Here is a 12,329-nt window from a genome sequence, read left to right on the forward strand (position 1 = left end):
GTCCTCATTTTTTTCTGGCTCCGGCCCTGTACATCCTTGCCAATTTTTCATTGCTTGGGACATCACTCACACCTCCTGGGTGATTTTTAGTTGCTTCATCGTGCGCCATTGTGATGAACCTTCTTCCTGATGAATCGGCTTCAAATTTCAAACTTGACTTTTTGAGTTGCCCCTGGCCTTCTCTTCCTCTCCGACAAAAAAACAGGACAACATTAAACCACACATTTTGAAGCAAGGAAAAAGGGTTGGTAAGTGCTATGGCTTGAGAAGTTTTGAGTTTCGTCAAATATTCACGTTCAATTGCTGGCTTGTGATTCACATTCTCTTTTCCTTGGCGCTTCAAACTGAAAATCTGGGCGTTCAACATCTCGTTTGACCTTTTGAAAAGAGGGTCTACGCTCGGTTTAAGGCTCCGGTTAAAAGGAGGCGCGTTGAGGTACCTTTCAAAAGAATGTCGGGAACCAAGAAGAGTGGATTTACTGTATTGTTCACCAGATTTGTTCCTTGCTTCGGCGTAGAATCTGCGTAGGTTTGTGTACAGTTGTCCCACAGTGATTTCCTCAATTGTTGTTTGATTTTTTTTCTCTTTGCACCAAGTTTCAATAGGGGAAAAACAATGATAGTCAAATTTTTATAAACTAATTTTTATATCAATTAGCGAAAAACAGAAACCTTTCAAAGCTGCTCTCACTTCCGAAAATTTAAACCGCAACAAAAATTAGTAACGGGGAACCGCTCCTCTGAAATGTTTACATTGCCGGCAGATTTCTCCGCTTGGATAACTGCACATGAATAAAATACTCTTCAAGTATTTGAATGGAAGTTTTTACCTTTGAATGTTGCAACAGATCAGTTTGTTATTTGTTTGGTTCTTCCAGAGTGTCTTTCTGCAACGATATTTTCCATCTCTGATTCACTTAGACTTGCGAAACGCGTTGACACCGGCCTTGCTTGTTTCTTTTTGTTTTGCTTTTCTGTGGGCTCTTTTTCTGGAGATAAAAACTCCAACCCTAAAGAAAAACTTGGCATATCTGCATCAGTTCGTTCGCTTGTTGTCATGTTTTGTTTAACTTATTAAAGAACTTAAGTTTTCCTCCTGAGTTTGAATGTACGAAGTAACTCGCGAGAATTTTGTTTCACGGGGCATTTGTTTGCTGACGTCATCAGCGTGCTCAAAAGGAATATGAAGCACGCTCGCGCAATTGAATTTGATTGCACCAATTTACTACCTATGTTATAATTCAATTTACTCTTTAAAGGGCGATTTTACACGGTACGACTTCGGCGCATGTGACGAGCTTACGACAGGCCTGCGACACGAATTGTTTCGTGAAAATCAAACCTTCAACTCGCTTACGACTGTCGTGTACGTCACAAAAAATTTCACAGGATTTAAAAGCATGTTTTAAAATCCTACGACAATCGTAGGTATAAGCAATGTTGAATGACGAGAGTTGTGTGCATGGCGCGAGCAGCGCGAGCTCTAGAAATCGCATGCGACAGTCGCGTGAAGCAAACGTTGTACCGTCTAAATCGGCCTTAAGACTTCCTCTGTAGAAAAAAGAGTGAACTAAAACAACGAAATAAAAATGCATGCTCCTTCAAAGGAAAGCAGCAATTCTAGTGAAATGCAAAAAATATTACAAATGGTAATCTAAATTTTATTAAAAAATAGAAAAACAGTCGTATATAATATGTTTCACATAATCAATTAACAGTGCAGTATTATTAGCAATGACGCGGGAGACAACTAAGGTGTGCTGCCAGCTGACTCTCCACGGGTTTCAAGGGGGGCTTCGAATACAAACGATTTTGCTTTTTTCTAGAAATTGTGAAATCTCACCTTAAAATTAACGACCGCAAACTGTAGAGACAAAGTAAATGCTGACTTTCGCCAAGAATGAAACTATCAAATTTAGAGATGACCGAGAAATCTATCGATGTACAAGAAAACGACAAGGATGTACAAGAAAACGAGATGCTTCTGGCAGAGGTTCGCCGCCAGGTCAACCCTCTTAGCTTTGGCGCCTGCACTCACTTCGTTCAGCGGATACACATAATACCCCATCGAACCTCTGCGGAGGAGAGAGTAGTTGGGATAAAGTCGCAAAGCGACTCCGCCCAATACGGAATATATTTTCTCCTAACGCCGTCAATATAAAGTCGAATTGCCGTCTCAAAATCGAATTTAGTTTTTTTATCGCGATACTGACATTTTGTTGGAGAGAGTAAACGGATAAAGTAAAGTGGGCTGATTGAAAGAGAAATTCTTACTTCAGTTAAACTGTAGCCATAGTAATATCCGTACGCGAAATTTTTTCTCGGGGCGGGTTATTTGAATTTTTGGCTTTAATTTTTATGTCAAAACAAAGAAAATGCAAAAATTTACAGTCCATAAAGCACCTACCATTGATAAAATAGACGAGCTAGTAGGTTTGAACATTTTACCAGTAAATTTTATTGAAAATTTGCTACCGCCGAAATATAAACAACAACATGAAAACAGTGAGGAATAAACCTCACAACCAGAAGCAAGAATAAGAATAAAGAGCAACCATACTAGTACCCAAAAACAAAAACAGAGCACTGTCATCCTAGCTTAGATGCCGTGGAGATTTAGAAATTTGAAAGAGACCAAGCGGCGAAGAATACTGTAAAAATTTACGAGTCTGCTGTTCGGCGCTACGACAAGAAGATCAAATTGACAGACCTGAGCCATGAAAGAGAACGCAGCAGAGCTCTTGAGCACATTTTTCTAGAGATAAGAGACATCAGAAAGGAAACAGATCCTTTTGCTTTGAAAATGCCATAATTTATTGGAATTTAAGCTCATTGTTATTTACCGTGGCCGCTTTCACACTCCAGAAAGTCTTTTAAGTAAATTTCTCTTCATCGAATTTTCGCTTACCTTCAAGAAAAAAGTTGTATCCGCTGCATCATGGTACATGTTCACCACAAAAAAATATTATAAGTGGTCCTTGAACAGTGTCAGAAGCTTTGTTAACTCAAAAGAAAAGAAATAAACAACACCATCCAACGGCGCATGATCATGCACAGAAGTAAAATCTGTGCGCGCCGAACCCATTTAAGTGCCGTGCTGTCATGCTTACATGACAGTTTTTGAGCCAATCAAAAACCGTCATTTTAAGACGGCAATACGACTTTATATTGACGTCTCAGCAGAATGGGAAGATCTCCCAGGATCGCGATAAAACCTCATATCGTTTATTTTATCTACTATTATTAAATTTACTTTTATTGATATTGTATTCCTTAAATTGTTGTACATTGTAAGAGCATTGAGATTTGTTTGTAATGAATAAATACAACAGTATTTTTTGTTCGTGATTTTTATTTAGTTCGTGTGTGTATTTGTCTCCTTTTAGTTTCCAGTTCTTTTGGTTTCTTCTTTTTTTTTCTTATTGCCCGTTCTGAAGTTCATAAAGGACTGGGTCCTAGTTCGTACATTGTCCAAATTGCGTCAAATGAAGAAATGAACCCCTTTTCAAGAAAGATCGCATTAGCGAGTTTACCATGTAGGTTAAGTCATGTTGCATTTTGTAGTAACCAGTCTGTGACCTGTCAAAGGTCTCCCAAATTCCATACTTTAATGTCTCTAATTTTGAGAAGGCGTCCCCCAAATCCACTAATACAAAGTTTCTAATTTTTCTGATTTTTGAAACCCTTCCGAATGGTTGTAATCTAGCAACAGAATCACAATCTTGGTAAACTGTGACGGGCTCAAATTTCTGATTAAATGAAACGTTAAAAACTTGTTTCCGCTCTCCTTTTAAACTTCGGAAAGGGCAATTACTTGATCATTCTAAGCAATAAGCTTATGACAACTTTCTGACTCATTCAACTAATTCCAGATAGCTTCTAAAGATATTTTGGATGTCGTGATATAGCATTAAACGTAAACTGACGACTGGAAACTGAAAACCCATTGGACCGTTGTTTGCTTTCTAGAGTTATATTATTGTTGTAACCTAGTAGACCAATTTCAAAAAGTATAACTTTTCGGTAAAATGTTCATTTTTGTTTGGACCGAATCATATTCGGACACTTTTTCTTCCGTCAACTGAACATTTTTGCGATTTATAGAGTATGACGTCGTAAATAATATTCAACATTTTGGTTTCAGAGAAAGTTCCCGTCTTCACTCTTTAAGGCGACAAATTTCGAACCAAGAAACTCTGTTTCGTTCAGCAGTGAATACAGTAAAAGAGCGAGGTTAGTAAAATTTATTTAAGTAGGAGGAAATCAATGGCACGTCGGTTGCGACAAACTCGATCGTCTGTTTAGTTTATCGCACCACTGGTTATTGTCAGACTGTAAGACGTTGTAAAATCAGTATTCAGTTTTTTTTGGTTTCAGAGAAAGTTCCCGTTGTTATTCCTCATGAAATTTTCGGCGGAACTACGCCGAAACTCCCTTTCCAGTCAACAGCAGTGAATACACCAAAAGAGTGAGGTTAGTAATTAGAAATAATTTGTTAGGCTAAATGGACTATAATTTATTTTTCAGGACCGATTGACAGCGCTCTGGTTACGGCAAACTCGATCGTTTACTTAGTTTATTGCACCGCTGTTTGGTTGCTTGCTAGTGTAATTTCACTGTTAACCGTGAAAAGGTGAAAGAAGGAAAGCATTGTTTATATGTTTCACAAACTGAATCCAGCTTTAGATTTGCCACAATAAAGCCACAATGAAGACCCATTAACACGACTTTAACTAGGCCGCATAAATTTTGGTTTTATATAAACACAGGTAGTCCAAGCTCTACGATTTGTGTTCACCTTTGTAACGTAAACACCAGCGTCACGTAATTTGAGAATCAAGATGACCATTGTGTAATAGCGAAATTATATAAGTTTGTATGGGGAGAAAAATTATGGAATTTGAAGGCATCATTAGGAACGAGTTTCCAATAAAAATTTGTCGCCTGAAATCTTTTGTAGTTGCTTTTGTGTCCTGTGTGGATTTGGGGTCGATTTGAGGCGATTTCGTGGAGTTTCAGTTCCAACGGCTTCTGTCTATATCAGCCGAGTATATAGAGAGCCGTTGAGAGCCAGATGAAGGCATGTGACTTACTGACTCAGTAGTCATTTTAGAGGGCGTCTACCGAAAATTTGTCATTTTTTTCCCTTGTAATCTTCTATTTTTTTTTTTTGTTTGCTCCTGTGCCATAATGATTCAGCAATTATTCAAGATGTTAATATAACAGTTATATTTGTGCGCTTTTAAAGGCATATTTGTTAAAGCTAGTACTGATTGGTCTATTTGAATGCCCTATAGTTAGCTGAAAAATTTAACTATTAAAAATGTGCTAGCAGTTGTTGCAGGTTTTACCAAAGTGCTAGGTGATGTTTTTTCGCAATTTTAACGACACATTTGCCCCTTCGAATACGGAAGGGATTCGTTTTTTCAGTGTTGCGAAATTTTAGCAACTGGTTTAGCTTCTAAAGATATTTTGCATTTCTTAATATAGCATTAAATGTAAAGTGACAACTGGAAACTGAAAACGCACGCAGGAAGTTCCCTATGATATCCGCTACTGAACTAAGTCTAGTGAATGGCCTATACTGATTTCAGACTCACCCAGCGAGACTATTGAGCTGTTCTCTCCTTTGTTTTTCCATCATTCTGTGGCCTTCTTAACATGTTTGTGTAAGATAATTCAGTTTAATCTGTTCAGGTGCTTTAGCGGAAGTTGAAGCTAAAATGGAATCTTATTTCCCAAATCTACGAACTGTTGCTGGCTTTACGAAAATGCCAGGTGGCCTTTTTTGTATTTTTAGCAAGATATATTTTCCCATCCTTAAAATTAAAGGAATTAGTTTTCTAGTGAGACGAAAACTTGGAAATGATACCTTGCAAAGAAACCGCCTTAGATTTTCTTTTAAACTAAATTCGGAGGCAATTACAGCCTTCTCAACACATAAAATGAACTTTTGGGGGTACCCTTGTAAACTAAAAAAAAAAAACATAATTAGCAGGACATTTGATGTGTGTTCATTTGACCGCGCTTTGCTTTTTTGTGTTATGTTATTGTTTACTGAGAAAAGGCGAAAGAATTATAACTGTCCGGACGGTAAGGTGTTCGGACGTTCAGACATTCTTAAGAACTTTTTTTTCTTTCACCGAATATTTTTGTGATTAGAGCATGATTTCATAAAATATTTTTAACGTTTTTGGTTTCACGGAAAGTTCCCGTATTCACTCTTTAACGGCTTAGGAAAGAAATTTCGAACGAAGAAACTCCTTTTCCTTTCAATAACAGTGAAAAAACCAAAAGAGCGAGTTTAGTAAAATTAAAACCTCGTTTTTGTTAAGCTAAATGGACTATAAAAACAATTAACAGGACATTGACAGCGCATCAGTTACGACAAACTCGATCGCTTTTTAGTTCGTCGCATCGTGATGATTGCTTCGCGGTGTAATTTCCGTAAAAAGTTTGAAGGAGGAAAAACGCTTGGACATTAAAAGGCTTAGAAAGAGTGTGGACGTACAGTCCAACGCTGAAAACTCTGATTAAAGGCTTGTTTACTTTTCTTTTTTTTCTAAGAGCGCGTTAATTATGAAATTTTCATAAAATATAAATTGAGGCATGAAACATAGCATTAGATTGACTATTGGCATGGAAAACAAAAGAAAGAAATATATTGTAAATGCCCTATAATAACAACAGACAAACTTTGTATTTGTACATAGAACAACTTAATGAAAATGTTCCATGAACTCCATGTTGTTCTTCTATTTTCTACGAAGTTCTAAGTAACGTTGTAGTGGTTGCTGTCTTCTGCCCTCTTGCTCCTCTGCATGCTCCCTAAGGCTCGGTTCATACGTCGAACTTTACATGAGCCGAACCTAATCAGTTGGTTCGGTGCTAACGTACCAGCTACACATTTCATTCTACCGGCGAAACTAGACATATTACTCATCATATAGACTGTAACTCTAAAAACGTTATTTACATGGTACACTGCAACCGCTGCCACAAACAATACATAGGTGAAACAAAACGACGACTTAAAGACCGCTTTGACGAACACCGTAGACCAGTCGACAAACAAACAAACAGTTCCAAACCCACCACAGTTTCAGAATATTTTCTTTCTAACGACCATAACGCTTCTAACATGCTACTAATTCCCCTCGAACTCATCAAATCTAATCGTGACAGTGTACGCCAAGCTAGAGAGGCATACCTCATCGACAGAGGTCAAACTATTGAACCCTTAGGTCTTAATAGGAGAGATGAGACATGAACATTTTTCCCGTCTTTCATCTTCCTAAGTTATGTAATTAACTCATTGTTACGTATTTTGTTTTTGTCTACCACGTTGTAACGTTAGCTTATACCTATTTACCAGTTGTATTTTCAAATTTCAAATTGTAACGTTTTTGTTTATGTAACTTTAGCCTTTTTTCAGGTATCTATTGTAACTGTTTAAATTGTAACGTATCTTGCCACAGGGTCAGTCTCAAACATACCCTGAAGAAGAAAGGCCGTGCCTTTCAAAATATTGGAAAATATACTTCCCTGACCGTGAAATCAGCCTTGCTCTTTTTTTAGATTATATTCCATCAAGCAGTTTTATCTCTGAAGGCTTGTTTATCTGGGCAAAAAAATTGACTAGAAGACGAATAGAGATGGTAGGCTTCTTCAAAATCTATATATCCACATCCATACATCAAATGCTCCTAGACTGCTCTCAAAGCCAGTGCTGCTTTGACCTTCTGTGTACCTTCTTTTGACGACTGAAGAATAGACTCCAGCAATAACACTGAAAACATCGTTATTTTCAAGACATTGAAGAGATGATCTAAGGTACGTGAATTACCTTACTTACCTTAAGTAAGTATCTTAAGTAAGTTCAATGTACTTAGAAGTTAATTTATTACTTTCATTACCTTACGCCTGTACTTAATTTCGCCTAACTTCTGATTGTTTCTCTTGCCAGTTCAGATTCAGAGAGCTAGCGATTTTCGTCGTTCGCGATGTACCCAGGAACTTCTCAACAATTTAACCACCAGGCCAACTATAAGGGGGGGGGGGGGGGTAAAATTTTCAAACTGTCATTGCAGTGGGGGGTAAAACTTTTGTTTGAAAGATTTTTTTTTTGGGGGGGGGGGGGGGTAAAATTTTCATACACTCGATATTTTAGAAAACCACCGCCCCCCCCCCCCCCCCCCCCCCTAGGACGTAATAAACGATCGGTCCCTTATGGGCTGTAATTTTTTTGCATTTTCTTTATTGTGACCTAAAAGTTAAAGCCAAAATTCAAATAACCCGCCGCGAGAAAAAATTTCGTGTACGGACGACTACATTGGGTACAGTTTGACTGAGGTAAGAATTTCTCTTTCAATCAGTGCACGATTTGTACTTTATCCGTTTACTTTCTCCAATAAAATGTTTGTATCGCGATAAAAAACTTAATTCGATTTTCAGAGGACATTACGGCTTTATAATGACGGCGTTGGGAGAAAATATATTCCGTATTAGGCTCCGTCGCTTCGCGACTCCGCCCAATACGGAATATATTTCCTCCCAACTAGCTGTCATTATAAAGCCGTAATGTCCTCTCAAAATTGAATTTAGTTTATAATATTGCCAACTTTGATAGGGGAGTAGAGAACTGCGTGCTATCTTACTCCGAATACATGGTGTCCTTTAAATGTCGCTCAACTCACACTCTACCTAGTTACTTTTATCCGACAGTGATATCACCGCAGTGCAAAGGCAGTGGAAAGTTTCGAAAAAGGATACCACCATGTGGATTTCGGTTTCGAAGCTGATCTTATTACAAAACAACAGGCAAAATAGATACTTCCGCTGAAGAATAACGAAAGTTATCCTGCGAAATCCTGCGGAATATCGCCTGACTCTAAGCCAACGAGGCCATAGGCCGAGTGGGCCAAAATCAGGGGAGATTCCGCAAGATTGAACAGGATAATTGTTTTATTATTCAAGATATTAATAACAAAGCACAGTTTTATTGTACTGAGGAAACCTGGAGATGATCTTTATTTTGCCATTTTCCTTCTCGACACACGAAATTACGTATATCGCAGGATGCACCATAAACATATTTCAGGGCATGGTTACAGTGTGTTGAATAATGACCTTTGATGGCGGCGATCATGGTCGTAATTTGTTTTTCCTTCCAAAGCGATTTCACAAGAATCAGAAGCCCAAGGAAAGAAGCTAAGTTTTTCGTTGACTTCTTATCTTTATAAGTAATTTGCATTGGTGATTGCCCCGTTCCTTTACAATACTCCTTAGTTTTCTTCTTCGAAGGAAATTTTGTGGGCGCGTACACGTCGGATATTAGCTTAGTATATTATTAGATATTTCGTCAGAATACGCGAATCTTACTGGCTGAATTGTTATTGTTTATTTTAGGAATAGAGTGTTTCTGAGGAGGGGCTATAGGCTGAAAGCTGTCGGCAGAAATGTGAAGTTGTTCAAACAAAACATTATCCCAGGCTTCGACTGTTTATTTGCTCAGAGTTTTAAGAACATCAATGGTTTCCATGGGAAACTATATCAAACTGATAATCCCGAGACAGTGGCCTTGTGCTGTTTTTAATGTCCAACAGCATATTGTCTTCTACTAAAAATGGCTGAACTGACATTTCAAAGTTACAGCTCGTCAATTTGACATTTTAGGAAAAAAGCGGAAATAAAGGGGAGCAAACATTTAAGACATAATGAACAGAATGAAATCAAATTGTCTGTCAATAAATTATAAAATTGAAATAATGCTTGTTGAGGACGAGTTCTATGTATCCGAATATTTTCTGACCAGTGTATGCGGCTTGCAAGTCTATCTTGTAACGAATCACCTGTGTATACAGTCCCGAAGAGAGAAGCTGACCTTTTCGTTCCTACTTTTAGTACCCGGTTGTTTTTTGCCTTTATTATTACAATTAGTATTATAACAGCCGAAACAAAAAAGTAAACTGCTAATCGCACTCTTTTCTTCTCTCATTGGAGTCGTTCTTAAAGTAGTCTCCCGGGTTTGCGTTCAACGAATGCATAACGTCACCCATCCAGCATATTCGTATGTCTTGTTGGCACCACTTTATTTTGGCTCAGCGGTTTTGTTTAGAGTTTTACAAGCAGATCTTGAACAGGAGGGAGGGGTCATCTTCGACTTTTCGCAATCGGATTGTTTGTCCAGATGATGGGGCCATCATGACCTCACTTCCTGTAAAACCCGAATTTTTTTCTTGGATGATCTGTCCAATAATTCCTCACCAGGCCATCAAAGAGTCATAGCTATGTATTAACCTATTACCATAATACATGAAGACAGCATCATCGCTCATGAAGTATCTAAAGTACTGAAAAACAAATGCAAACACTTTTGCATTCTGTACCAAAGCATTTCAAGTAAAAGTGATTTGTGAAGGTCCTTAGGACAAAAGGTTTATGAACAAAATAAATTATTGTGGTAAGAAAGGATGAACATGAAGTAACAACTCATGATAATTTAATCACTGCAGATAAAGAGTCATCTGATGGGGAAAATTAGGTTGTTTCCATGCACGTCCTAGAAAGCTACTGTAATTTACCTTTTTTGACACTGATGAACATTTCATATGATAACCACTTTGAGATACAAAATTTATCTTGTAATGAAAAATATTGCACCCATTCCCTGTGCTCACTTGTGAAAATATTTTCCACAGTCAATGATAACATTACAATTATTTAAAATATTTAGCTACATGTAGAAATACAATTAATTAATTAAAATATTTTCAACAGTCAATGATAAAATTTCAATGGCCATAAAGTTTCCTCTATTTAATGAATAATGAAATGAATTTAGCAATAGTTATGAAGATTATACTGTATGATCTCAATTATTAACTAAAGGTAATATATTTTTTTATGAGAGTATCGAACTAATTTAACAAAGAAAAATAAGTTTTAGCAAGCTGCATGTATTTATAATTGCATCATTGTTTTTGATGTTGTACTGATTATTGAAAATTTCAGTGATCAACATTGTTATTCATGGTGATGAAGAAACTTTTTATACAGATACAGTGTAGGTTTTAAAAAGAACCTTGCAATTAAAACAAAGGAATGAAAATGGTGTTTGATTAATTGTTACTGTCAAATGCTTCTTGTGATTTATGGGGTCAAGTTCTTCTCTTTTTTCAGATTTAAAAAGGGTATGAAAAACTCCCTTTCTACATTTACAGGCTTTTTACAGAGTCAAGCCAGGCTCTCCTTTTTGATTTACAGGCTTTTTACAGAGTCAAGCCAGGCCCCTTTTTTTTTATTTACAGGCTTTTTACAGAATCAAGCCAGGCCCCCTTTTTTTCAATTTACAGGCTTTTTTACAGAGTCAAGCCAGGCACCCTTTTTTCAATTTACAGGCTTTTTTACAGTGTCAAGTCAGGCGCTCTTTTTCGATTTACATGCAGGCCTTTTACAAAGTCAAGCCAGGCCCCCTTTTTCGATTTACAGGCTTTTTACAGAGTCAAGCCAGGCCCTCTTTTTTGGTGGACTGCTGAGAGAATGGCGTAGAAAAAATGGACAGCTATCAACCCAGAATGCTGTAGCACGGAGAGCGGTCCAACTCAGTGTGTATGCCCTGTTCGCTCTCTTAGTTATCTCTTACGTCAGCCCCTGTTTTTTACCATTTAGTCTGAAGAACAGGCGTTATTTATTTATTTATTTATTTATTTATTTATTGTTACATTTTTCAGGCTAACGGAGGCAAACGTGCGAGTCACAAGCGAACCGCAAGTCACGCGCGACAGGAAGGGTGTGACTCGCGCTCTGCGCTTTCCTCCGCTCGCCTGAATAACGCAAAAAGAAAAAAAAGGAATGTTCTGTAGTGTGACAGTACATTTTTTCCTGCTTCTGCGGGAAATACGCGGAAACTGTAACAAAGGCTAGACAGGAAAGCAACGGGGAGAATTTCACTCAATTGGGAGCACTCGCTCGCAGGGAGAAACTGTCACTTCTCAAGGTGGTACCAGGATCTAACCACGAACTGGACAGAACTTCAGCAACAGAGAATTTGGTCCAACAGAGCTTTATTCTGACTCAACTTGTAATTCGAAGGAACATTGTACAACAAGGGTTTATATGAGCTTGTACATGAATTACTTTTTTTTTTCAAGGTGCTTTTCGCGTGTCAATAGAATTAAATAAAAAACCATTAAGAGCGGAACAAGAGTCTTTGTAGATAGCGAACTTAATTAAAATTGTCGGTTAGTCTTAAAGATTGTGAGTCCAGCTTGAAAAACTAATTCCAGCGGCAAACGCCTTTCTGAATACACTAAATTACAACTAGAAAA

General features: G+C 37.6%; 2 protein-coding genes across 2 annotated transcripts in view; both read right to left on the reverse strand.

Moving 5' to 3' along the window:
* LOC146451186 (uncharacterized) overlaps positions 1 to 12,329 on the reverse strand; it is a gene marked incomplete at its 5' end in the record, with an annotated part of 113,903 nt that overhangs the window by 81,054 nt on the left and 20,520 nt on the right. The gene's annotated exons all lie outside the window — the stretch shown is intronic.
* Positions 5 to 604, reverse strand: LOC146451190 (uncharacterized; the record flags this gene model as incomplete). The annotated part of the gene is made up of 1 exon (XM_085099491.1): positions 5 to 604. A coding segment is annotated over one exon (600 nt), but the record flags the coding sequence as incomplete, so codon positions are not given.

The sequence above is a fragment of the Pavona decussata genome, unplaced genomic scaffold, assembly GCF_977016875.1.
Source record: "Pavona decussata unplaced genomic scaffold, jaPavDecu1.1 SCAFFOLD_395, whole genome shotgun sequence".
Lineage (NCBI taxonomy): Eukaryota > Metazoa > Cnidaria > Anthozoa > Scleractinia > Agariciidae > Pavona > Pavona decussata.